This window comes from Amborella trichopoda, chromosome 6, assembly GCF_054954075.1.
Source record: "Amborella trichopoda isolate Santa Cruz 75 chromosome 6, AtrichopodaSantaCruz75HAP2 v2.0, whole genome shotgun sequence".
Lineage (NCBI taxonomy): Eukaryota > Viridiplantae > Streptophyta > Magnoliopsida > Amborellales > Amborellaceae > Amborella > Amborella trichopoda.
The window spans coordinates 3,288,961-3,316,855 of NC_142341.1; the positions used below are offsets into that span (position 1 = coordinate 3,288,961).

The following is a 27,895-nucleotide window of genomic DNA, read 5'->3' on the forward strand; positions in this document are numbered from 1 at the left end:
TTTTTAAACAATTGCTTACAACCATTTGATGCAAAATCTAATTGCATAGATGCATTACAAAGTTCGAGAAAATTTCTTTTGAACTATGAACTTGATCCATGAAATAAATGTAGCCACTTAATTTCACATCCAATGGTCAAGATTAATTGTGACCACCAAATACGACAAATAAATAATCTCATTATACACTTTTTTAATATATATATATATATATATATATATATATATATATATATATATATATATATATATATATATATATATATATATATATATATATATATATATATATATATATATATATATATATATATATATATATATATATATGCTGCTAAAATATTTAATTTTATAGTCTGATTTTATGCAGGGATTGTATGCAGGGATTTTATAGTAAATAGGTAAACAATAAGCTATTGTATTTAACTAATTCTTGTAAGATCTTATAATAATTAAGGATAAACAGGATTATGCACACTAAAGGAATAATAGATATATCAATTACAAACCATTAGGCATAATTGAATTCACCCACTTTTATACTAAATAAAATCTTAAATTGCATTTTATTCACATCATAAAGTTACTGTATAACAACTGTATATTTTACAGATAATCAGATGAAACAACAAAGTAGTACAGACAAGAAACACACTGAAATAAAAGGAATTACAGATACTGAAAAAAGACACACTGAAATTATAAAACTTACTGCTTGCAAATACAATAACTGGAAAACAGTTTCCAGTGTTGTGGATAGTAGGAAGGGAGAAAATTTAGATTGCAGTCACACATAATGGATATAAAAATAAAAGGTGAAAGTATAAGATAGAACCTGATGAGATGTTTGAACTATGAGAGCTATGAAGGTCAGGATAGCTCTGGTTGATATGACACTTCGGGCTCAGAGGAACAGTGATATTTATCAGAGAAAGAGTTAGAAGGAATTGGAAGATTACTGAGAAAGACTGAGAGAGAAAGGCTAAGAGAGAAAGGAAGTAGTAGGAAGAGGTCGAAGATCTTAAGGGAGAATAGGAGAAGTCTTGAGAGAAAGAAGGAGAAGTGAAGGAGCTTCTGAGCAAAGAGGAGAAGATGGGAGAGAGAAGAGTTTATGAGCTAAGAGGGGAAGCGGAAGACCTTGCCTCAAATGAGAGGCCTTTGGCCCTTTTATAGATGAAGGAGTTTGCTTCTCTTCGAAGCAAATGATAAAGCAGAATAAAAGGGAAAAGACTGAGGTGACCCAAAGGAGTAGGACAAAAGTAAAAGAAAACAAAAAATTAAAAAGAGGCATCTGGGAACAGTGTTCCCTTTTGTCGTTTCTGATTATTGCTACAGTAACACTTTTGGTTTTTATGCAGGTGGCTACAGTGAAGCATCTGGAATAGTACTTCTTGTCGGTGATGTGGCCATGTCTTTTGTCGCATATGTCGGTGGGTATAGTGCTTGGAATCTGGAACAATCTTTCTTGTCCTTTTCTGTGGGTGAGTTTTTGTCTTTTATGGAGCTTTGTCGGTGAGCTTTGTCAGTGGAGACTATTATCTTCTTGGATTATTGGTGGTATTGTGGTGATAATGATAGAGACTTTTATGGTCTTTGACTGAACTCTTCTGGATCATCTTCCTCTGGATCCGTTTCTTCTGGATCATCTTCACTCAATTGGAGGTATCTATTGGTGTGGAGTGGGGAGGATTGTACTGTTTCTTCGGATGAGACTGGTTTTTTTCCGGCTTCAGCGAAGATTTCCTTCATTTGTTTTTCTAATTCTTCTTTGCGTGCATTGGGATTGGTTTGCAACATATTGCGAAGGTAGGTTGGAAAGTCAAAGAGATATTTGTTGTATTTGGGTTTTGCTGGTATTTAGGTATTGGTGGGGGTATTCTTTTTGGTGTGGTAGCTGTGAGATCCATTTTGAAAATGTCCCACCATTTTACAGAGATGGTTTTCCCCAACCGAGGAATATAGGGTATAATCATTTGTATTATTGACTGAGATGATGTAATCTCATTTCATGATCCATGGGAGCTGATATAAGGCCATGAAGTATAGGTGAGTATCAATTGTATTGTCACTATTATTGTATTGCACAAATTGGTCCTGCAGGTTTTTGAAAGCAGGAGGTAGTATTAAAGAAGTTGAACCCCACACTAAAAACCAATTTTGAAACCATGTGGGGAATCTTTCGAAAATAGTAGTCGGAATTGAAGATACCAGCTATGTGTGTTGTTCGGATTTTGATAATAAAAGAATTTGTGTCAGGCTTCTATATACTCGGCATATTTATAATATTTGTATGAGAAATCTGGGTTGTGCAATTTCTTTCCTTGTGTGGGATTGGAACCCCACTCATCATAAGAAAGAAGCTTTTTTATTTGAACCTTGGAATAGGCAATTATTCTGGTATTTTGCTGATAGTAAAAGACTACAAAGATAGACTTTGTTTCCATGAGTATGGCTTCGTAATATTCTCTGGTATTTACCCCATTGGTAGGGTTGAGATGGTTTATCAGATATAAGGGTGCAAGTTTAATGGGATCTGTATGAATATGTTGTTCATCTATGGTGATATCCATAAGATAGGCTCTTTGGATGTATGCAGATCTGGATGTATTAGGAATGGAGGTGGTCTTGGATTGAGCTGGTGAATATATCGGATTAGAAGCATGTGCTTCTGGATAGGTAATTTGGTGAATGGGTGACTGTGAAGGTGACCGTCTTGCCAAAGGCGATGGTTCCCCTTCATATGGAACAATATTTTGCATGGGTTGTTTATCTCTGCGAGAAGTACCTCGAGAACCCATTGAATAATAAAGTGAAGGTACAATATTAGTATTATTCTGATTTTCTGCGAACAATTGGAGAGCAAGGGATAAGGGTGATTCTTCGTCGTTTGTGTCAGTGTTGCCCCCTGCAAAAATTCACGGGTTAAAAAATCAGGTAGAGAATTAGAAGACCCGGGAAGGTGTTCGATGGAAAAATCAAAGGCAGATAAGATAGCCTGCCATCGAGCAAATATTTGTTTAGAAACTAAATTTTGAACATCTTTTTGCAAGATATCTTTGGCTGCTTTGCAGTCAGTTCGTATGAGGAAATGTTGATTTAAAATATCACTTTGAAATTTGGTCACACAATGAACTATGGCTAATAATTCTTTTTTGACCATGGAATAATTGAGTTGAGTATTATTCCAAGCTTTTGAAGTATAACTATTAATTGTTCTTTAGAATCAATTTGTTGTTTGAGAATGCCCCCTAAACCTTTATCAGAAGCATCACATTCAATGATTTTGAAAGCAGTAGGATGAGGAAGTGAGAGACATTCTAGTGTCTTTACCTTGCTTTTTTGATTACCTGTACTGCTTGAGTATGAAGATTCGTCCATGGTGGAGGGTTCTTTTTTAATCTATCATATAAAGGTTTAGAATCTAAGGCAAGGTTAGGATAGAAATCACTAACATAATTTAAATAGCCTAGAAACCTTTGAAGTTCCTTTTTATCAAGTATTTGATCAGGGAATTTATCAGCAAACTGTATGGATCTATCTATGGGAATTATGGTTCCATGATGGATCATGTGTCCAAGAAATCTTATATTAGTTTTGAATAAGGTTATCTTTTTTATTGAAACAACTAATCCAGCATTCCGGATAGCATGTATAAGAATATTGATGTGCTTAATATGTTGTTCTATTGATTCAGAGAATATTAATACATCATCAATATAAACAATCATAAAATGATAGTAGGCATTAAAAACATCATTCATTATTTTCTGGCATTACAAAATGCCAATCAACCCCAAGAAATTCCTCAACATCATATTCCTAATCAAATAATCGAATATTCTGATGGTAATATTGAAATTAAATTTCAACAATTACAAGTACAAGATGATATTAATATTAATAGAAAAAGGAATATAAAACCTAAAATACCCAGTAAAAAATCGTATTCTACTAATCCAGATGTAGTCATACTACCTCCACCTACTCACTCTTCTTCATCAATACCTAGTTCAGAACTACAATTCAAAGGGACACGAAGAACAACAGATCATGTTGTTATTCCCACATATACCCCAGAATCCAGTATAACAAATACGACTGAACCTAGTATAGAAGAGTTACAAGATTTTCAAATATTAACTTTACAAATAGAAGACGATATAAATACATATGATCAATATTCTGATGAATATTCTGATGAATACATAGCAACCTATTTAGCAGCCAAATTAGAAAGAAAAAGGAGAAAATTAAATATAAATTTTATTAAAAAAGATTACTTATCTGAAGAAAATAAGCACATAAGAGAATGGTATTTAAAAACATTTCAACCTAGATTGATAGAATTAATGCATAAAAAATATAATAAATTCCTAAAGAAAGAAAGAATAAATAAAGGATTTTTTATATGGTTAAGAGAAATATGTATTGAATATCATATTACTATTCCCTCATTTGATAAAATTCAAACAATAGAAGAAAAAACTTATATCAGTACGGATAGTACTACCACTGCTAATACACACCCACCTGAAAAAAGTCTAATACTTAAGGCAGCTATCCCAATAAAGGATGAGCCTACACAACCTCAATCATTATATGATATAATTGCCACTCCATATAAAATCTTACCTAAAGAACTTGGTAAGAAACAAGAGTTAATTCCTCATATAGTAGAACAGAATAATTATACAAATCTATATATGCAATCTTTAGGAAGACAAGCAGAAAGAATAGAAAGACTTGTATCTAAAGACACATCTTCTGCTACACCTATTCCTAAATCAGTTTTGTTCAAACCACCTCCAGAATTAAATAAAAACAAATTCCATAGTGGAGATAATAACAAATCCCTCATGGATCAATTGATATCAAAATTATCCCAATTAGATATTAAAGGAATACCTTCTCCCAAAATAAATATTCCTCCTCCACCTATTACCAATATAGCACCTGAGTCTTCTGATAAAGGCAAAGCAAAATTACCTGAGCATGAGACAATGATGTTTCAGGAAGAAGAACCAATTATAGAAGATACTATCCAAAATCAAGAAAAAGCATTTATGGATACTACCCCTATTTTTGAAACCATAAACAGGATAGCCTATGGAAAATATTGGAAACCAATGACAGCTTTACCATATCACAAAAGACCCACACCTGTTGATATACAAATAGAAGAAGATGCCATACAACAGGCAGTATCATACTCAAGAAGATCAATAGTAAATTGGCAAATAGATGGACTATCTGAATTAAAAATATTAGATGTCATGCGGCATATGACCATGTATGCTTCTGCAAATAAAATGGCAGGCAACCCTGATCAAGAGGTTGCAAAAGCAATAGTAAATGGATTTACCGGTTGGTTAAGAGGATGGTGGGATTTCTATGTAGATGATGACACTAAACACAGAATCCTCACTAATACTAAACAATGGACCGGACGAAATGAACAAAACCAAGAAGTCATATATACAGAAAGTGATGATGTCAATACACTAATATAGACCATTACATTACACTTTGTAGGAAGTACAGCTTTACTAGCAGCAAGATCAGAAGATCTGCTATCTAATCTACGTTGTCCTACCCTATCTCATTATAAATGGTATAAGGATGTATTTTTCTCACGATTATTAATAAGAGAAGATTGTCAGCTAGTCCATTGGAAGGAAAAATTTATAGCTGGTCTACCATATTTATTTGCTGAAAAAGTCAAGGAAAGACTAAGGAAAAAACATAATGGAATAATCGTCTATTCATCATATACACTTGGAGAACTCTCCGCAGAAATATGTGCTGAAGGTTTAGCCTTATACACAGATATGAAATTAAAAAGACAATTAGATAAACAAAAAATCACTAAGCGCAAAGAGCTTGGTGACTTCTGTGAACAATTTGGTTATTACCTTGATAAGAAAACTATGCCTGACAATTTATATAAGAAAAAGAAAAAATATAAAAAGGAAAAATACAAATCTAAAACTAAAGATAAAGATAAGAAACATTACAAAAAATCTAAAAGGAAATTAATCAATAAATTTTCTCCCAATACAAAGAAAAAGAGAAAGTTACCAGTATGCTATAAGTGTGGTAAAATATGACACTATAAACATCAGTGTAAATTAAAAAAGAAAATAGAATCATTAAATTTAGATGAATCAATAAAATCTAAATTATATAACATATTCAATTATGATTCTTCATCTTCTACTTCTTCTGATTCTCATATAGATCAAATCCAAGATGATGATCTCATGTGGACAGACTCCTCTGACTCCACTAATGCTTCAAATACAAATTCATCCAGCTCAGAAGATGATTGTAGCTGTCCAATAACAACACATAATGTTCACACACTTACACAAGAAGATAATTTCATTCTAGATATTATTGATAAAATTATTGATTCAGATGAAAAAAGATCTGTTATCACTCAATTTATTGCCATTACAAAAAATAAAGCAAAAGCACTCCCTATCAATAAAACTCCAGATGAATATAATTTTTCCTCCATAATGAAAAGAGTAAGTGATCAACACACTTCTCAACAAAAAAAACCTACCATTCCAGATCTCAAAAAAGAAATCAAAGAAATAAAGACTGAAATAGTTCAATTAAAAAACAGAATTAAATCATTGGAATTACAACAAATGTCTCAACAAGATTCAGAAACAGATGAAATAGAATTTGATGAATTAATGAAATTTGATCCAAATCCATCATCAGATATTCCTGAATCCTCAGAAGCCAAAATAGTACCTATTCCTTCTGTCAATTTAATAGACAAAATAGTAATACAAAAATAGTTTGTCCAAGACAAAATTATTGTTGCTTCATATTATAGCTTTGAAACTTCAGCTCTAATAGACTCAGGAGCTGATTTAAATTGTATCAATGAAGGACTTGTACCTTCGAAATATTTTGACAAGACTACTCAAATATTAAATACAGCAGATGGAAGCAGATTATTTATCAAATACAAATTATCTAATGCTTCTGTTTGTAACAATCACCAATGCATTGATACACCATTCATTATGGTAAAAGGATTAAGTCAAGCTGTAATACTTGGAGTACCATTTCTAACTTTACTATATCCCTTAACCATAGATGACAAAGGAATCTCTTCAACAATTCAGAATATTCCAATACATTTTAAATTTATACATAAACCAAAATTAAAAGAACTAAATAGGGTCAAAAGTCAATTAAATAATAAAGAAAGATTTTTTTGTACGCTTAAACAAGAAATTAAGTATAAAATTATTGAAGAACAACTGCAAACTTCTTCAATACAACAGAAGATTCAATCATTACAACAACAAATAGAAACTTCAATATGTAGTGAACATCCTAATGCTTTTTGGGACCGAAAAAAAGCATAGTATAAGTTTACCATATGAACAAGGGTTTGATGAAAAACAAATACCTACAAAAGCTAGACCAATACAAATGAATACTATCTTACTAGATATGTGCCGAAAAGAGATAAATGAGCTTCAACAGAAAAAGCTTATAAGACCAAGCTCCTCACCCTGGAGCTGTGCAGCCTTTTATGTTAATAAAAATGCTGAAAAGGAACGAGGAGTTCCTAGACTTGTTATAAACTATAAACCGTTGAATAAAGTTTTAAAATGGATAAGATATCCCATTCCCAATAAAAAAAGATTTATTGGATAGAGTTGCTCAAGCATGTATCTTTTCTAAATTTGATATGAAGTCAGGATACTGGCAAATACAAATCCAAGAACAAGATAAATATAAAACGGCATTCAATGTTCCATTTGGTCAATATGAATGGAATGTTATGCCATTTGGCCTTAAAAATGCTCCATCAGAATTCTAGAAAATAATGAATGATGTTTTTAATGCCTACTATCATTTTATGATTGTTTATATTGATGATGTATTAATATTCTCTGAATCAATAGAACAGCATATTAAGCACATCAATATTTTTATACATGCTATCCGGAATGCTGGATTAGTTCTTTCAGCCAAAAAGATAACTTTATTCAAAACTAATATAAGATTTCTAGGACACATGATCCATCATGGAACCATAATTCCCATAGATAGATCCATACAGTTTGCTGATAAATTCCCTGATCAAATACTTGATAAAAAGGAACTTCAAAGGTACCTAGGCTGTTTAAATTATGTTAGTGATTTCTATCCTAACCTTGCCTTAGATTCTAAACATTTATATGATAGACTCAAAAAAAACCCTCCACCATGGACGGATCTTCATACTCAAGCAGTACAGGTAATCAAAAGCAAGGTAAAGACACTAGAATGTCTCTCACTTCCTCATCCTACTGCTTTCAAAATCATTGAATGTGATGCTTCTGATAAAGGTTTAGGGGGCATTCTCAAACAACAAATTGATTCTAAAGAACAATTAATTCGTTATACTTCAAAAGCTTGGAATAATACTCAACTCAATTATTCCATGATCAAAAAAGAATTATTAGCTATAGTTCATTGTGTGACAAAATTTCAAAGTGATATTTTAAATCAACATTTCCTCATACGAACTGACTGCAAAGCAGCCAAAGATATCTTGCAAAAAGATGTTCAAAATTTAGTTTCTAAACAAATATTTGCTCGATGGCAGGCTATCTTATCCGCCTTTGATTTTTCCATCGAACACCTTCTCGGGTCTTCTAATTCTCTACCTGATTTTTTAACCCGTGAATTTTTGCAGGGGGCAACACTGACACAAACGACGAAGAATCACCCTTATCCCTTGCTCTCCAATTGTTCGCAGAAAATCAGAATAATACTAATATTGTACCTTCACTTTATTATCCAATAGGTTCTCGAGGTACTTCTCGCAGAGATAAACAACCCATGTAAAATATTGTTCCATATGAAGGGAAACCATCGCCTTTGGCAAGACGGTCACCTTCACAGTCACCCATTCACCAAATTACCTATCCAGAAGCACATGCTTCTAATCCGATATGTTCACCAGCTCAATCCAAGACCACCTCCATTCCTAATACATCCAGATCTGCATACATCAAAAGAGCCTATCTTATGGATATCACCATAGATGAACAGCATATTCATACAGATCCCATTAAACTTGCACCCTTATATCTGATAAACCACCTCAACCCTACCAATGGGGTAAAGACCAGAGAATATTACGAAGCCATACTCATGGAAACAAGGTCTATCTCTGTAGTCCATTACTATCAGCAAAATACCAGAATAATTGCCTATTCCAAGGTTCAAATAAAAAAGCTTCTTTCTTATGATGAGTGGGGTTCCAATCCCACACAAGGAAAGAAATTGCACAACCCAGATTTCTCATACAAATTTTATAAATATGCCGAGTATATAGAAGCCTGGCACAAATTCTTTTATTATCAAATTCCGAACAACAAACATAGCTGGTATCTTCAATTCCGGCTACCTATTTTCGAAAGATTCCCCACATGGTTTCAAAATTGGTTTTTAGTGTGGGGTTCAACTTCTTTAATACTACCTCCTGCTTTCAAAAACCTGCAGGACCAATTTGTACAATACAATAATAGTGACAATACAATTGATACTCACCTATACTTCAAGGCCTTATATCAGCTCCCATGGATCATGAAATGGGATTACACCATCTCAGTCAATAATACAAATGATTATACCTATATTCCTCGGTTGGGGAAAACCATCTCTGTAAAATGGTGGGACATTTTCAAAATGGATCTCACAGCTACCACACCAAAAAGAATACCCCCACCAATACCTAAATACCAGCAAAACCCAAATACAACAAACACCTCTTTTGACTTTCCAACCTACCTTCGCAACAAGTTGCAAACCAATCCCAATGCATCCAAAGAAGAATTAGAAAAACAAATGAAGAAAATCTTCGCTGAAGCCGGAAGAAAACCAGTCTCATCCGAAGAAACAGTACAATCCTCCCCACTCCACACCAATAGATACCTCCAATTGAGTGAAGATGATCCAGAAGAAACGGATCCAGAGGAAGATGATCCAGAAGAGTTCAGTCAAAGACCATAAAAGTCTCTATCATCATCACCACAATACCACCAATAATCCAAGAAGATAATAGTCTCCACCGACAAAGCTCACCGACAAAGCTCCATAAAAGACAAAAGCTCACCGACAGAAAAGGACAAGAAAGATTGTTCCAGATTCCAAGCACTGTACCCACCGACATATGCGACAAAAGACATGGCCACATCACCGACAATAAGTACTATTCCAGATGCTTCACCGTAGCCACCTGCATAAAAACCAAAAGTGTTACTATAGCAATAATCAGAAACGACAAAAGGGAACATTGTTCCCAGATGCCTCTTTTTAATTTTTTGTTTTCTTTTTCTTTTGTCCTACTCCTTTGGGTCACCTCAGTCTTTTCCCTTTCCTTCTGCTTTATCCTTTGCTTCGAAGAGAAGCAAACTCCTTCATCTATAAAAGGGCCAAAGGCCTCTCATTTGAGGCAAGGTCTTCCGCTTCCCCTCTCAGCTCATAAACTCTTCTCTCTCCCATCTTCTCCTCTTTGCTCAGAAGCTCCTTCACTTCTCCTTCTTTCTCTCAAGACTTCTCCTATTCTCCCTTAAGATCTTCGACCTCTTCCTACTACTTCCTTTCTCTCTTAGCCTTTCTCTCTCAGTCTTTCTCAGTAAGCTTCCAATTCCTTCTAACTCTTTCTCTGAGAAATATCACTGTTCCTCTGAGCCCGAAGTGTCATACCAACCAGAGCTATCCTGACCTTCATAGCTCTCATAGTTCAAACATCTCATCAGGTTCTATCTTATACTTTCACCTTTTATTTTTATATCCATTATGTGTGACTGTAATCTAAATTCTCTCCCTTCCTACTGTCCACAACACTGGAAACTGTTTTCCAATTATTGTATTTGCAAGCAGTAAGTTTTACAATTTCAGTGTCTTTTTCCAGTATCTGTAATTCCTTTTATTTCAGTGTGTTTCTTATCTGTACTACTTTGTTGTTTTATCTGATTATCTGTAAAATATACAGTTGTTATACAGTAACTTTATGATGTGAATAAAATGCAGTTTAAGATTTTATTTAGTATAAAAGTTGGTGAATTCAATTATGCCCAATGGTTTGTAATTGATATATCTATTATTCCTTTAGTGTGCATAATCCTGTTTATCCTTAATTATTATAAGATCTTACAAGAATTAGTTAAATACAATAGCTTATTGTTTACCTATTTACTATAAAATCCCTGCATACAATCCCTGCATAAAATCAAACTATAAAATTAAATATTTTAGCAGCATAACAAAAACAATAAGATTCAACCTATATACAACAATTTGACAGTACTGTAGATCTGGGCCGAAGTTGGTATCAGAGCCACACAGTAAGAACTGTCAAATAGAACTGTCTAAACAGTAGAACTGTCTAAACAGTGGAACTGTGTAAACAGTTAAACTGTCAAAACAGGTTTCCTGTTCCTATACCCACTAAGTAGATAAAGTTACAGTCTTACTAATTAGATCTACTAATTAGATTTACCACCAAGAAAGTTGGTCTGAGAGTTAAGACAAGAGACAAGTGAACGCCTATTGCAAAGTACCGCCAAAGCCAGGAAGAGCCGCTTAGGGAAAATGCTGGGCCACTGAATGTCCAGATTGTCATTATCCGCAACCTACGGATGGCAAATCTAATAAGGAATCTAACAAGTAAAACTGTAACTTCATCTCAAAAACTTAGAGTAAAAAATAAGGAACAAATAATCATCAATGATATTGAAGAGAATATCCAGAATTGGAACATCCCAAAAGTACCAATTCATGACATTTATAATAAAGGATCATTTAAATTTAAGATGGGTTATGCCATTAAAACAGTAGAGGAAAGTTTATCGGTTACTCAAAACCAAGAAGACTTTCAACTACTATCAAAGAAAATTATTGAAAAACACAAAGAAAATAATTACAAATATTTACATATCGGTTTAATCCAAATAGTCGTAAAACCCGTTTACGGTTGAACACTTCTGTGCTTGTATGCTTAAGAGATACAAGACACAATATTTTCACAGACTCTCTACTTGGCATGGTTGAATCCAGCCTTTGTAGTGGTCCAATATATTTTAATTGTTTTCTTAATTTTTCTGTTTCTTTGACCGACCCAAACATTTTAGATATACTAACGATAAATCTAAAAACAAATGGTTTTAATATGATCCAAGGTTCTCAAAACCTAGCAACAGTCTATAGAATATACTATAAAGTCATGAATACTTTATGTCCCAATATTATGAAAATTGATCAAAAGGACCAAACCATATTATTTCAAACAAATATAGAAAGATCTAATGTAATTGTCTCTAAGACAATAAAATGGTCAGAAATTATTTTACCACAATCATGGGCATTACAAAATGCCAATCAACCCCAAGAAATTCCTCAACATCATATTTCTAATCAAATAATCGAATATCCTGTCCTGATAGTAATATTGAAATTAAATTTCAACAATTACAAGTACAAGATGATATTAATATTAATATAAAAAGGAATATAAAACCTAAAATACCCAGTAGAAAATCATATTCTACTAATCCAGATGTAGTCATACTACCTCCACCTACTCACTCTTCTTCATCAATACCTAGTTCAGAACTACAATTCAAAGGGACATGAAGAACAACAGATCATGTTGTTATTCCCACATATACCCCAGAATCTAGTATAACAAATACGACTGAACCTAGTATAGAAGAGTTACAAGATTTTCAAATATTAACTTTACAAATAGAAGCAAAATGAACAGTGATTTTGCCTATTATCATCACCGTCCAAAATTCATCGCACGGTCACTATTGTCCAGTAGTGTTTTATTTTTCATTTTGTTTTCTGCAAATCAAAATTATCTTAAATTTGGGGCGTATGTACATCGTAGTAAGGCACACCTAATAAAAATATAAAAAAATTAGTCACGAAAAACAAATTGACCAAAATACCTCTAAAACTTTTCGTGGGTATTTTAGTCAATGTTTTTCATGAAAAATATTTTTTTGATATTTTCGTAGATTCTCCTATTTTTTATGAATCATGCTCCAAATTTCATGTTATTCCGATATATAAAAAAAATTGAAAAATAAAACACTACTGGACAATTGTGACCGTACGAAGAACTTTTGAAGGTGATGAAGGTAGGTAAAATCACTGTTCATTTTCGCCTATAGGAGTTTTGTAGTATCTTCCTATATATATATATATATATATATATATATATATATATATATATATATATATATATATATATATATATATATATATATATATATATATATATAAAGGTTTTTGTGCTTCCCGATATATACTTCTCCTACAACATAGAAGTTCTATCCTCCCCCTACCATCCAGCCGTGCAATTTTGATCAAGAGAGTCATTCCCCATTGAATATGAAATTGGGTGGCTGCATTTATTTCATTGACCAAGCTCAAAGTTCAAAAGAAATTTTCTCGAGTTTTGCAACTCACGCAAGCTATCAAATTTCACATCGGATGGTTGTAAGTAATTATGACCTCCATGCACTAAAGGTAAATGGTCTTTTTGCATATAATCTCTTATATAAGAAAAAACTCTATACAATACCTATAGGCAAAAATAAACAATGATTTAACCTACCATCATCACCATCCAAACTTCATCGCACAATCACAGTTGTCTGATAGTGTTTCATTTTTCTTCTACAAATCCAAATTACATGAAATTTAGAACGTGTATACATATTAATGAAACGCACCTAATAAAAATATGAAAAAAATAATTCGTAAAATATAAATTCACCAAAATACCCCTAAAAATTTACGAGGGTATTTAAACAATTTATATTTTGTTAATTATTTTTTTCATATTTTTATTAAGTGCACCCCACTAAGATGTACACATGTTTCAAATTTCAGATCATTCCCATTAGTAAAAAAAAGAAAAATTGAAACACTACCGGATAATTGTGACCGTGCGATAAAGTTTGGATGGTGATGAGGGTAAGCGAAATCACTGTTCACTTTTACCTGTAGGCGTTTTGGAGTATCTTCCATATATATATATATATATATATATATATCAAAAAAGATGTGGTTAACCCACTAGCTCATATGAACATATGAACCCAACGGCTCAGATTGAATCTGGGCCAATCTGATGATCGCGAATGTCCGTAGTGTTTGAATTTTTTTTTTTTGTACAAATCCAAATCACTTGAAATTTTAGGCGTGTGTTCATAAAAAATAGGTGAATCGTCAAAAAATATCAAAAAAATATTTTATATGAAATAAATTGATAAAAATACCCCCGAAAAGTTTCAGGGCGTATTTTAATCTTTTTTTAAAAAATAACTTTTTTCATATTTTTATTAAGTGAGCATTGATGAGAAGAACACACATCTAAAATTTCAAGTAATTTGAATTCGTAGAAAAATAAATAAAATTCATGTACAACCGAACATCAGTGATCGTCAGATCAACCCAGATTCAATCTGGACTGTTGGGCTCATATGTTCATATGAGCTAATGGGCTAACCCCAGTTTTTGCCATATATATATATATATATATATATATACTAGGGTGAGTCCATGGGCACATGGAACAGCGCAAGCCCAACGGGCCAGATTGAATCTAGGTCGATCAGACGATCAGAACTGTATATCGACGATCAGACGGTCAGAACTGTATATTTTTATATAAATCCAAATAGCATGAAATTTGGAGCATAAACTCTTCTCATCAATACGCACCTAATACAAATATTAAAAAATAAATCACATAAACTAAATTGACCAAAATACCCCCAAAACATTTCAGGGGTATCAATATAATTTATACGAATTATTTTTTTGATATTTCTATTAGATTCGACTATTTTTAAAGAATAGACGTTCCAAATTTCAAGTAATTTGGATTTGTAAAAAAAAAATTTAAATTCAACTACAAAATACAATTATGATCATTGGATCGATCGAGATTCAATCTGGTCCATTGGTCTTACACTGTTCCATGAGCCCGTGGGTTTTTTCCTATATATATATATATATATATATATATATATATATATATATATATATATATATATATATATATATATATATATATATGGGAAAGGTATCTTTTCTTTCCCTACAGCATAGAAGTTCTATCCTCCCCTACCATCCAACCGTTCAATTTTGATCAAGAGAGCCACTTATCGTTTGATCTTAGATCCGACGTCTCAAAGTACTTTATTTTTAATTCTTTTTATACAAATTGTATGCATATGAAATTTGGTACGTGCTATCTTCTCAATGGAGTGCCCCTATAAAAAATATAAAAAATAATTTTTTAAAAAAATATAATGACCAAAATACCCCTTAAAACTTTAAAAGGTATTTTGGCCATTTTATTTTATTGAAAATATTGTTTTTATATTTTTTGCTAGTGCGAGTTTAATAGAGAAATGGACGTCCAAAATTTGGTGTCAAAATAGTTTATAGAAAAAAAATTAAAAATAAAATAGTGTGGAGACGTGACAATGTGATTGGGGCAATCTTAACCCTCCATTCAGAATGGACGGTTGAATAAAGGGGTGGATATCTATATATATATATATATATATATATATATATATATATATATATATATATATATATATATATATATATACAGAAGATACTACAAAACCCGCGAAAGTGAACAGTGATTTCGCCTTCCCTCATCACCGTCCGAAGTTCATCGCACGGTCACGATTGTCCGGTAGTGTTTCATTTTCTTTTCTTTTTTTCTACAAATCAGAATGATCTGAAATTTGGAACATATGCTCATCAAAAATAGGTGAATCTACGAAAAATATCAAAAAAATATTTTACATGAACTAAATTTATCAAAATACCCCCAAAAAGTTTCAAGGGTATTTTGGTTAATTTTATTTTGACGAATTATTTTTTTTATATTTTTATTAGGTATGCCTCACTAGGATGTATACATGCTCCAAATTTTTAAATCATTCTGATGTGTAAAAAAAATGGAAAACAAAACATTACCGAAAAATATTGACTATAAGATGAACTTTTGACGGTGATGAGAATATGTAAAATCACTGTTCATTTTCGCCTATAAGCGTAGGGAAAACTTTTTCTATATATATATATATATATGGAAAAAGCTAAGATTAACGCACTAGTTCATATAAATATATGCACCTAACGACCCAGATTGAATTTAAGCTGCTCTGACTGTCACGACCTCATTTCATGTTTGAATTTTAATTTTTTTTCTACAAATTCAAATCACTTGAAATTCTAAATATGTTCTTCTCATCAAGCCACACCTAATAAAAATATAAAAAAAAATTATTCGCTAAAATAAAAATGACCAAAATACCTCTAAAACTTTTTGGGGGTATTTTGGTCAATTTATTTAATGCAAAATATTGTTTTTGATATTTTTCGAAAATTCAACTATTTTTATAAACACACTCCTAAAATTTCAAGTGAATTAGATTTGTAAGAAAAAAAATTAAAATTCAAATACTACCAAACATCCGTGATCGTCAGATCAACCCAGATTCAATATGGGCCGTTGAGCTCATATGTTTACATGAGCTAGTGAGCTAATTCCACCTTTTTCCTATATATAGATATATACACGTGGCAGCTATTGTTCCTTAGTGAGAGGCGCACAATCATGCCAATTCTCAAATCCAATTTTTTAAAGAGGAAATTACCTTCAATGAGAATTTCAAATCCCAAAGAATTCAATGGCATTCAAACATGATCGATATCTCACTATTCTATGTATTTTATAAATAAAGAAAATGATAACACACTACCCTTGTTTTTTCTTGAAAACCGAAAAAAGTCATTTTTTTATAACAATTTTTAAAGATTCTTTGGAATTTTTTTAAAGCTCGATCCGACTGATCCAAACTAATAGTCCAGAAAAAAAAAAAAATACTACTTAGATATGGATTTTGGATCGAAATTTTAAGAATCTATATTCTATACTACAGTGATGTTGAATATGAAAAAACAAATTTAATTAATTTTAAATTTTAAAAGTTTTTATATTATTTTTTTTCTTTTTGCATTTGTTTTAGAGTTTAGTAAGTTACCCTTTCTTAATGTCCATTTTAAAGATGGATATTGGATGCTAAAAGTACTGATGAGTCCTCTTAAGTCATAAAATAATTTCCTTTGAAGATTTACTTAATTTTTTTATATTCATGATCCCCATGATATACGGATCCTAAAAAATTTTGATCTGGATCTCTGTCTAAAATGGATTTTGAAGGGAGGATTCGTAGAGATAGATGAGTCAGCAACTCCCAAAACCGGATCCATTAATGATCTCATAGCTTCTTCTCCATCAATTCATACGAATGGATAGGCAAACCATGGACTGATGCTGTTTGCTATATTGTACACACCAATGGACGATTCTTCATCCCTTCATGTAATCAATAATGGAGTGAAACCAGAACCGGGTTAATGTCTATCGATCAGGGCACATCTCCGACGTTTGCTTCAGAAATCAGATGGTGAATGTCCAATCTTGATACCCCTAGGAACAAGATTGAATCTATGGTTTGCTTCCCCTCTAATCTGTGTGGGCACATACATATATCATCTAATCCATGATCTACTTCCCCTCTGAAAAACCTTTTGAAAGTAACAAACTCAATAAAATTATCAGTGTTCTGCTTTTGGCCCAACAATTGTTAGGCGAAAATGATGCCCTAGGATTGCATGCAAACGGTCCAAATGAATCGTATACTATTCTCTCACAAGAGTAAATGATCCATTTGTATCATCATCGTCGTCGTCAAAGCTTTTTTCCAACTAATTAGGATCGACTACACGAATCCTAATCCGTCATTCTGCTCTTTTAAAGATTATACCCCCAGTACGGGCATAAATCCCCATATCTATTCTCACTAAATGATCCATTCATATGAACTTCGTAAATCCAAAGTCGTAAAAACATACTTTGTAAACTCAATAATAATAGTGCTACTCAAGAAATCAGAAAGAGCAGTACTCAAGATTGACTAGAGAACTTAAACAGAAAATATTCATGATCACTAGGAAATCCATAGTCATGAAGATCATCGGGATCAATGGTTGGATGGAGATGAAGAGAGTAGGACCCATCATTTGGATGCATGTCCTACTAGGGTTCTAGTTGCCACACTCTCGATCACCATCCATCAGATTGATTGCAGATAACCTATGAGAGCACTTTCTAATCAACTCCCATACGTACTCTCATAATTCACCAGAAGCAAAATTACCCCAAAAATTCACAAATATTACACAGCATCAGTTCTTATGCATACAACAGATTTATATTACACCTTCAAAGAGTTAGTAAGACATCACCTTATAATTTTTTTTATGAATACATATCGCCTTATAATAACAATTTGATATAAAAAAGAAAGAATGAGATTACCTTGTGTTAAGATCAAGCTCACCAACCTCTCTCCATTCCCCTTGCACCGCATTCCCCCCTTCTCCATTCTCTTGATCATGATCATCATTTAAAAAATCTTCTGAGGGCTCTTCCTCCTCCTTTTGTGGGCCCTCCCAAGCCTCTGATGGCCCTGCCCCTTCGCCATTTGGCTGCTGCAGACCCCCCCTTTCCTCCCCTTTAACCATAAACGGCCCCACTACATGAGGTAGGCCCACCACCTCAGCAACACGAGCTTGCTCAACTTGAGCCATGGCCATCCTCATCTTCGCTTCCTTCTCTCTAGATTCGATCTCAGCCCTTAATTCAAGCAAGGCCCTCTTCTCTTCTTGTAAGAGGGCTTGCTCTATCATGATCCTTTCCTCCGTTCTAAACTCTCCTTGAGCCCTCTTCCTGCATATCATGTTGTAAGCCATCACTTGCTTCTCAAACGTAGCTACAAATTCTTGGATTTTGTTAGTGATGTTATGCTCCCACTGTTGGGCGCGTGTTAGGGTTTGGCCTGAGGGTTCAGACTCAAGTATCTTGTCCTCCTCCTCAGCCTCATAGTCAGCCACCACATGGTAAGGCAGCAACCTGCAAATTATGCTCAAAATTAGAACAGTAAAAAGCTGTTGTGGTTATGACTCTGTTTGTGTAAATTTGTTTATATATATAAATAAATAAATAAATAAATATATATATATATATATATATATATATATATATATATATATATATATATATATATATATATTCATTGATCATCAAAATTCACCAAAAGTGTGTTTTATGATGTTGTCATAAGCCTATAAGAGTCTAAAAATGCTGATTGTCTCAGATATCTGAACATGATAGATCTAAGATTTGACATCAGGCTCATCAATACCAATTCAGTCCTTGAAAAAATATACTCAACAGTCAAACCATTTCATATTTCATTTCGATATTTTACACATCAAACTAAGAAAATATGCATTTACATATTTTGCCACATGAGAAGAAAATGTCTAGAAATAATCATCAGGCAAAGCAAAAATAATAATTGGCGCAATCCAAGTAGGTTCATAAATGTTTGTGTTTGTGAGAAATAAATGTACTAGACTAATAGCCATCAAGTTAGGACTAGCAAAAGTCAAATAGTTTTTCCTTGTAACCATATTTCAAAGTCCTTTTATTCTGAAAGGAAATGGCACAATTGTTGATTTGCCGTTCTAGCAACAGGAGCCAATATATGCTCACAAATACAGCTACTAAATAAGTCCCGATCATCTTAGTCTGAATTGCATCCAATTATCAATAGTTTGAAACACTTGGATCGATGAATTCCAAATCTATGGCTTCATGCTGCTCATTGACACCATGATTTAGTAAAATAAAGCAGGGGCTCTTGTTGGTTTTCTTGTTCTTTAGCAAAACCACCCTTGATTGCAGAGTGAACTATAACAAAGCCATATTCAGCCAAAACCACAAGATTGTTGCTCAGTAAGATGCCTAAAAAGAATGAATGTCATACAAATTATTTTATTGTACTAAATGGTTGACAGGAGGGTAATGGAGTGGTGAAGGAGTTACTCTGTACACCCACAAGGAGAACAGCAACTCAAGAAAAAGGGGCAGAAGGAATGATATGAGGAGAAACAATGGATATTCCATGGAAAGAGGATTGTTGGGGTAAGGGAATGTTCCCTAATGGCTCTAGGGCATGACAAGGCTAGCGACCTACCACACAACAATGCTATCTATCTATCTATCTACATATATATAGATAGGTAGATAGATAACGGCAATTGTAGTCCTCAATCACAACAGAGGGGGGATGCACAATATTATAAATATGTACTGATTTCTTATTAATCGATAATGAGATTGTTAATGGAGGGTGATTTCGCAAGAAGAATATAGTAGGGCTGGCCATGGGCCAGGCCCGGGCCAAGCCAACCCTAGCCCTAGTAGCTTTAGGGCCAGCCCTGAAAGGACCTGGCTAAAGAGGCCATGGCCCAAGCCCAGCCCTGTCCTGGCCGGACCTCATAGACCTTAAGAAGGAAAAGAAAAAGATAAGGGAGAAAAGTAGGGCCTGACAGGGTGGTCCGGGCAAGCCCTGGACCGACCCTCTTACTGCCCTGGCCCAGGCCTGCTCTAAACGTGGCCCAAGCCCTAGTTTTTTGGGGCCGGGCCGCCTGGTCCATGGCCACCCCATACAATATAGAATGAGAGACCTATAAGAGAAATAAAGCAAAAGAAAAAAGGAGAATGAAGAAAGGCCTTTAAAGATGAAAAGACCTACAACACAACCATGCTGTGACAGGTGGATCCTTAAAAAATGACAGTTACCAGAAGAGTTGAGATGTATATCGGCTCCACCATGGTTTTCATACGACGTACTGTAGTCACTATTTATATTGCAATCTCCATTTCTCCACATAGTAATAAAATGCCATCCACGAGGAAGCTGGTTTTGATGTCCCAACTCTTGACATATCTTCTGAATGACTTTCTCTTCTCTTGAAACCGGCCATACATATGTATGTGTGTCACCACTTGTTGAACAATTTAGTGCAGAACGTGACCCTATTTTTTACCCTAAATGGCCTCTGGTTAGGCTGCTACATCATACAGGCCCAGAAAGCTCACAGAGACAGATAGATCAATTACAGGGATCAATCTATGTAATCTGTGTAAAGTGCCGGTGAAGATGCACATATCCAATTATATAAAATCCATGATGTAAGTGACTCATGGTTGTTGAAAGAGGAAGCAGGTGCCGCAGTGAGGGGAAGGGATTGTCACATGCTAGAAGCTCCCTAGATTAGGAGCAATCCATATAATTATTTGATTAATAAATTAATTTCTAAAAATAAGAAATTTTCTAAGAACTTGAAAAAATAATCCCCCAAAATATAGTAAAAATCGGGCACAAAAAAAAGGCAACAAAAAATTAATTGCTATTGAATTAAATTTTATTTAACTAATAAATAATATTTTACATTCCTTTGAGGTGTAGTTCATGTACCAATAAATACACTAAAAGGTTATCATGATGAGGCAGATTGGATAGCTGGTACAATACAATGGAGCTAATTTTTTATTGATAGAATCTTTAAATTCCACAGTTTACAACCTCCAAAAGCATATCTTTTTTTCTTTTCTTTTTTTTTTTTGCATGGTTACATAGGAATGGAATTTGAGACATTATGCTATGAAAACCTAGCCTCTACCATCTTGCTGATTCCAAACCTCCAAAAGCATATCTAGCTGCTTTATTTACAATTTTATACTTAGCAATCTCCAAAAGCATCAGAGAGAGAGAGAGAGAGTATAATCAGGATTAAGATCCAAATCAATCTTTTTGGCCTCTTGTTCCCCCTTTTAGTGGCTAGGAGCCAAGTGGTGATCGAGAACCCAAATTTAAAAATCTCGATCCCATGGAGACCCCTATCCCGGAGTGTTGAAGGGAGATCACAGAGAACTACCAACACCTATCTCGAGAGATCCCAATAACTGTGATGTGACTAGCTGAAAAACACTCACCTTATCATCAATTACCTATTGCTTAAATCCCTCAGCCATAAGCCTGGTCTCCAATCCTTTCTTGAGGCCCTTTGCTTCATTTGTTTGCATTCCACCTGATTTATTTTAAAGACTATCATTCAGTCTCTGATCATCTACTATTCATCTAGATACTCTATGAAGATTTACTTTCCTTCAGGGCCACCATGATCAAAATGCACACCAATTGCTCCACACATATTCCACAGAAGTACTAATTGGCAAGCACCCATGAAATCACTATCACTAGTCATTCTCTAACAATCTAATGACATGTTTAGATACCTATGAAGATCTGCTATCCATATGTTTCCATATTCCCCAATAGGTGTACATTAAATTTTGATAATCAAGAGAGAAATGCCCTCTTAAGAGAAACAACACATGCAACCAACAACTCTAAAGGACTACTGCCTATGCTGGCATCCTCCAAAACAAAACCCTACATTTGCCTTACAAATGATGGGTGGAGTTAGAGGTGATGAGTAGTCTCCCTCACCTTCACATTCACCTCAACTTTGCCATGGACATCACCTCAGGCCTCCCCAGCTAAGTTTCAAGGAAATAGCAAGGTTTCAAAAAACGGTCCGCCCGGCACTCGCAGCTTGAACAAAAAAACCGCACGCATCAATCCAGGTGGCCCTACACGGGCGTTTGTACCTAGGAGGGCACCCAGGGCCGTAAGGCATTTTTCGATTTTTAAATTCACCCAAAAGGGCAAAGGGGGTCATTTTGACCCCAAGTTTGTATAAAAATGTTATGGGGTTTATTTTTGAAACCCCAAAGTGAAAAAAAAACCCTCAATCTCTAAACTTATTTTTGAGAATTTAAACCACAGGGCGCCTGAGGTTCTGGGCGCCCGCCTAGGCGCCAGGCAAACCGCCTAGCGTTTTTTGAAGCCTTGGGAAATAGACACATTGGTTCAAGTTTCAACACAGATATAAGGTGTCAGAAATGACTTCTAAAAGTAGGCATGCTGACATTGAAACAATTGTACCGTCTGCTTCGCACAGAGAAGTCACTTCCGGATTTGGCATAAGACATGTCCACTAAAAATAAGATATCTATCAACATGCATGCATTAAACAGCCACATGCACATCTTATGGGCGGCACTCCAGTGCAAATTTCTTTTTCTCATTTATCAACTCATTAGTATATAAAAGTTTAGCACTTGATTGTTATTGGTAACTGATCCTTACCAATTAGTGACAATATGAAAGAAGTAAAATGTAGTCCTACTAACATTATTTTAAAAAGGGTGTGGTTTCCATAAGGCGTCAACCTTAAACAATCAATGTAGGGCGCACTTCTAAACCGTACCGAAAGATGGAGTACAACTACCAAAAAGCCATGCGATGGCCTCAAAATCTATTTTTATCCCTAATTATAAAATTTAAAGCTCCAAAAATAGTGTTTTTTTAAAAAAAGAAAAAAATTGATAAAAAAATCTCCAAAAATAGTGTTGATGGAGCATATCTATAAGCACTTGAAAATCTTGAAAATTGACAGTTCAGATAACATGTTATGAGATGCCTATTTTCATGACTTAAAATCCTTTTATTCTTCATATCCATACATCTAGAGGTGGAGATGATGATGGTCTAATAAGGGTGAGGACCTTAAACTTTCCCGTAACCTGTCCCAAGCCTGACTAAAAGAGGTGGGTTGTGTTAGGTAGGTAGCCAGCATAAAACCTTGCCACATCCTATCATGAAAATCCTAAACCTATGTGACTTTTTGTTCTTACTGAGGGTATGGCTCTTGATAGAGAAGAATGGATGAACAAGATTCATGTAGCCAACTCCAAATCATTGGGATAAGGCTTGGATGAGGACGATGATGATGACATCTCGAGGTGGAGATGATAAATTGAAGGGTGGTGTTGTAGGACCAAAGCAACTCTAACAGGTGGGTTTTTGAGGTGTACCTTACTGCTATAATATAAGGTTGACACCTTATATATACTTTTTATACAAATAAAACCTAAGATCAGTTTCCTATAAATGAAACACAAATATCTTACAACTATGAAATGCATGTCCCATGATTAAAACATGCATGTTTCACATCTTAGAAATGTGTGTTTACAGCTGAGACGCGTATGTCTATAAACCGAGACACATGTCTTACAACACAAACACTTGTGTCCTGCAAACAAGACACACACCCTAAGCACCTAGTATCGGAGCATAAGATCATTAGAAAAATAATGAAACAGTTCCAAAATATATAACTCATGTCATATGCCATCTCAAGCATGTCAATACACATGTCGGGTACCATGTTCACATGTGGCACTACAAATTGGGTCAGACAAGCGTTTCAATTTAACATAGCTACCCCCACTAATCTACATAACTAGATTACCTCCTCATTTGTTAAATCCCCCACAACTCTACCTTGCCTCTACTAAAGCAAACACCAACAAAAAGCTTCAGAGAACATGCCAAAGGTGAAGTCCCTCTACAACGCATCAACCCACAACACAAGTCAGATCAAACAATTCTCCAATCTCCCCATATTCACCTCTTCTACACTCTGGTCCCACACAATCAGGCTCCATGTTATTAAAGCTCCTTCAAACCCTAGAGACCCACACAATCTACGCACTTCTCTTATGCCCACCTGGCCTTACCAAGAAGGTAATGACCATTATTTTCCCTATATACCTACCATAGATCTACTATCACATTTAACCTCATTTCAAATCCTCAGAAAATAGACGAAGAAGCCAGAAATCGACGTAAAGTGGTAAAGAAGATGTCAATTGCTCTAGGATAGACATTTTTAAAGGAGAGTCCCTCATGTTTAAAATGGAAATAAGGATAGCAGCCATAAAGATTACCTTGCAAAACCAGGAACGGCATTCAGGAATATAATATGTAGAGAATGGCTGTAAAATGAGACCTCAATTTCATGAAATTGTGCACATGTAGAGCCTGACAGATAGCACAAGCAAACCACATAACTCTAACATAGTGCAATTCATGCATTGAAATGCCGTTGGTAGGCAAATTTTGTGCAATCAACGTGAGCAACAGCGAGTCATTTCACATTTTCTGTAACCAAAGTGAAGGCTATATTCTATATACTAATTTTTTGCCTTTATTTTTATTTTTTTAAACTAGGGCGGGACTTGGGCTATATACGCCCGAGTAACTCGGCTTGGCCAAGGGCCAAGTACCTTGGCCGAATAGATTTTGTGTACACTTCCTAGGTCAGACAGACTGTCAGGTCGGACAGGCTGTCAGAGCCCAATCAAAATAAATAAATAAAATATAGGGAAGCAGCCCAACTCAAGGGGTTTCCATGTGTCTTATTCTTGGCTTGGCAGCCTGCCAAACCCGAGTCACTAGGCGAACTCGTCCACTGCTTCTATATATCAGTACTTGCAGAAGAAAATCACAACACTGCTTCTATATATCAGTCCTTGGAAAAGAAAGTAGTGATATTCTAAATGATGGTTTATTCATTGATGAAACCCGCAGGACTAGTATAGACCAGAAATTTTCCCATAAAAATTTACCCTAAAATTATGACATGCATAAAATTATACATCACGAACATTGACAAATGTCGCACCAAGATCTTGTTTGCTAATGTATTGTAACAGTAACAGTCAAAAAGTATAATAGATTCATGGTCACTAATAAATGAAAACTCAAACCTACTCGGTGGAAAAAATCAGCAAAAAATAAACCCTAATGCCTAGGGAAAAGGATCTTCTCAAACTAAAAGCTCAAACCTTAAGCGGCAGAAAATGGCAAAAAATTACAGAAATCCAAAGCCCTAGACCGAGAAACACAGAAATCAAAGCCAAAGACAAACCAAATCCCCAATCATAAAGCCCAAAACCACCACCAAAATTAAACTAAATCAAAAGAACAAAAGAAAAACAGACAAACCAAATCCTAGTGAGAGAAAACCCAAAACCTAGAGAGAGACCCAAACCTTTCACAAGCGTCTTCAAGGGAGGAAAAGGGGCGCTTTATATCAGGATGACAAACGCGCCATGCGTCTTGGTGGGCCATCTCGAGCTCAAGCTGGATGTTGGGCCTGAGCCCACTTGGCTTCTGAGCTTGAGCCTGGGCTTGAATCTGGGCTCGATTTAGGCTCGCCGGTGCCCTCAAATGAGGGTCTATATTCGATGGAAATCGAGAAATGGCTTGCTGTTGGTGCTGCTGTTGTTGTTGTTGATGAAGGAGTAAGAGTTGCTGCTGTTGCTGTTGCTGTTGCTGAATAAGGAGATGGTGTTGGGCCGAAGCATTGCCATCTTCCATTGTCTAGAGAGAGATTGGCGACTGTAATGTTTAGAGAGAGAGACTGTGATTTTAAGAGAGAGAGAGAGCAACCGGAGTTTCATAGAGCTTTGGTTTGCTTGGCATTGCAATGGCAGGTTTTGGGGTTTAGAACCAGATGGACCATCAAGTGTTATGATGGCTCAAAAGGATTGTAATGGTCCAAACGGTTTCTATGGTCCACAATGTAGTGGACGGTGATGAGAGCAACTAGGGTATTACTAAATAAATGTAAGGTTTGGAGGGTTCCAATCTTTCTTGATGAACGATTGAATTATTTATGGACGGTGATGACTTTGTAATTTCACATTCTATGCAGTCATATTTGGATCATAGCATAAATGTATATAATGGAAAGAAAGAAAAAATAAAATAAAAAGACTTTGGCAACCTTGTTAAATATTTTTGGACACGGTTTCTATAAGTGGTTGTAGAAATGAATCCCCTCTTAAAAATCTATTTTTAAGATAGATTTTTTGACATAATTTTTAAGGACATCTCGAACATGGAGACATGAATATAAAAAATAAATAAATTTTAAAAATTAATATTTTTATTAAAAAAACATTTGAACTATTAGTTTCAACTGTTTTTAAATGAACCACTAATTTGAATCCATCTTGAAGGTGGATGCTTTACACTATAGGGGATGTAAATGTAGAAATGCCTCCCCCAATGTATAGAACAATTTTTCAATATTTATAAATAGATTCTATTTTTATGTGGGCCAACCTGCACGGGACCAACATTTCCTTCCTTTTATTTATGGTATACATTACACCTATAATTCAAGATATGGTGTAATCTTTATCGTCCAACTAAATTGCTTTGTAAATTGGTTTGTACAGGCATACACACATGTTAGCCCACATAAAACACTTTTTTTTGAAAATATAGGCTTTTACTTTGCAAGAAAATAGATCCAAGAAAAAGAGAACGCAAGTAAATGGTCAAAGTAAAAATAAAACATCATTGGTTCTATTTTGATTGCATAATAAATTTAAAAACATAACAAGAATTAAGAGAAATCTGGGTGTGAAATGTGCTTATCCATGTGTAGTGGCTAACCATATTAATTCTAAAAATATATAAATAAGAATTTTACTAATCATCTTTGGACTTTATTAGTTGTTCGCGATTAGAATACTACATCTTAAGCTCAAACTACATCTTAAGCTCAATTCCTACTGTTGATGTACTCATAATAAAAATTTTGTATGACAATACAATGTGCTACTAATAAATGAAGGTTAAAACTTTATTAGTGAAAGCTTATGGCAAAGTTTTACGTAGGCTATTTGCCTAACACAACTCATCTCTTTTACCCAAGCTTGAGACAGATTAAAAAAAAAGCTTAAGATGACCACCCTTCTGAAACCACAATGTGTAAATAAAGCATCCTATATACTGATGGCGTTAATTGAAACCCCTTCTATCAAATATTTGCACTCCTTATAGCATTTGTTGGTATGGTGATACAAAAGCATATCCCATTGGCGTTTTCCCTCTTTGCGTGAGAGTATTATGGTCCATTAAAAATACTTTCATGTAGGGTATATATATATATTTATTGAGAAAAGATGGGATTAGTTCAACGT

At 34.4% G+C, this 27,895-nt stretch overlaps 1 protein-coding gene across 3 annotated transcripts; it reads right to left on the reverse strand.

Moving 5' to 3' along the window:
• Nucleotides 1-4,645: 4,645 nt before the first annotated feature.
• LOC18434479 (mediator of RNA polymerase II transcription subunit-like protein) lies at nucleotides 4,646-26,425 on the reverse strand. 3 transcript variants are annotated; one of them, XM_006844549.4, is made up of 3 exons: nucleotides 25,951-26,425; nucleotides 18,452-19,045; nucleotides 4,646-4,986 (listed from the first exon to the last, which is right to left on the reverse strand). In XM_006844549.4, exons 1-3 carry the CDS (start codon nucleotides 26,277-26,279, stop codon nucleotides 4,983-4,985), a joined length of 927 nt encoding a protein of 308 aa, XP_006844612.1. In that variant the 5' UTR covers nucleotides 26,280-26,425; the 3' UTR covers nucleotides 4,646-4,982. The 3 variants fall into 3 exon arrangements, with proteins under 3 accessions (XP_006844612.1, XP_088726509.1, XP_020522912.1); XM_088870383.1 differs by lacking the exon at nucleotides 4,646-4,986 and adding an exon at nucleotides 11,486-11,660 and having other exon boundaries at nucleotides 25,951-26,401; XM_020667253.2 differs by lacking the exon at nucleotides 4,646-4,986 and adding an exon at nucleotides 17,986-18,226 and having other exon boundaries at nucleotides 25,951-26,401.
• Nucleotides 26,426-27,895: the final 1,470 nt, after the last annotated feature.

Excerpts from the sequence above, each read along its gene's own strand:
- LOC18434479 (XM_088870383.1), bottom strand. The coding sequence starts at position 26,279 with ATGGAAGATGGCAATGCTTCGGCCCAACACCATCTCCTTATTCAGCAA. Across the intron at positions 19,046-25,950 it reads CTTGAAGACGCTTGTGAAAG|GTTGCTGCCTTACCATGTGG; the intron begins GTTTGGGTCTCT and ends CATAATTTGCAG. Across the intron at positions 11,661-18,451 it reads GAGCTTGATCTTAACACAAG|GTTGCGGATAATGACAATCT; the intron begins GTAATCTCATTC and ends TGCCATCCGTAG.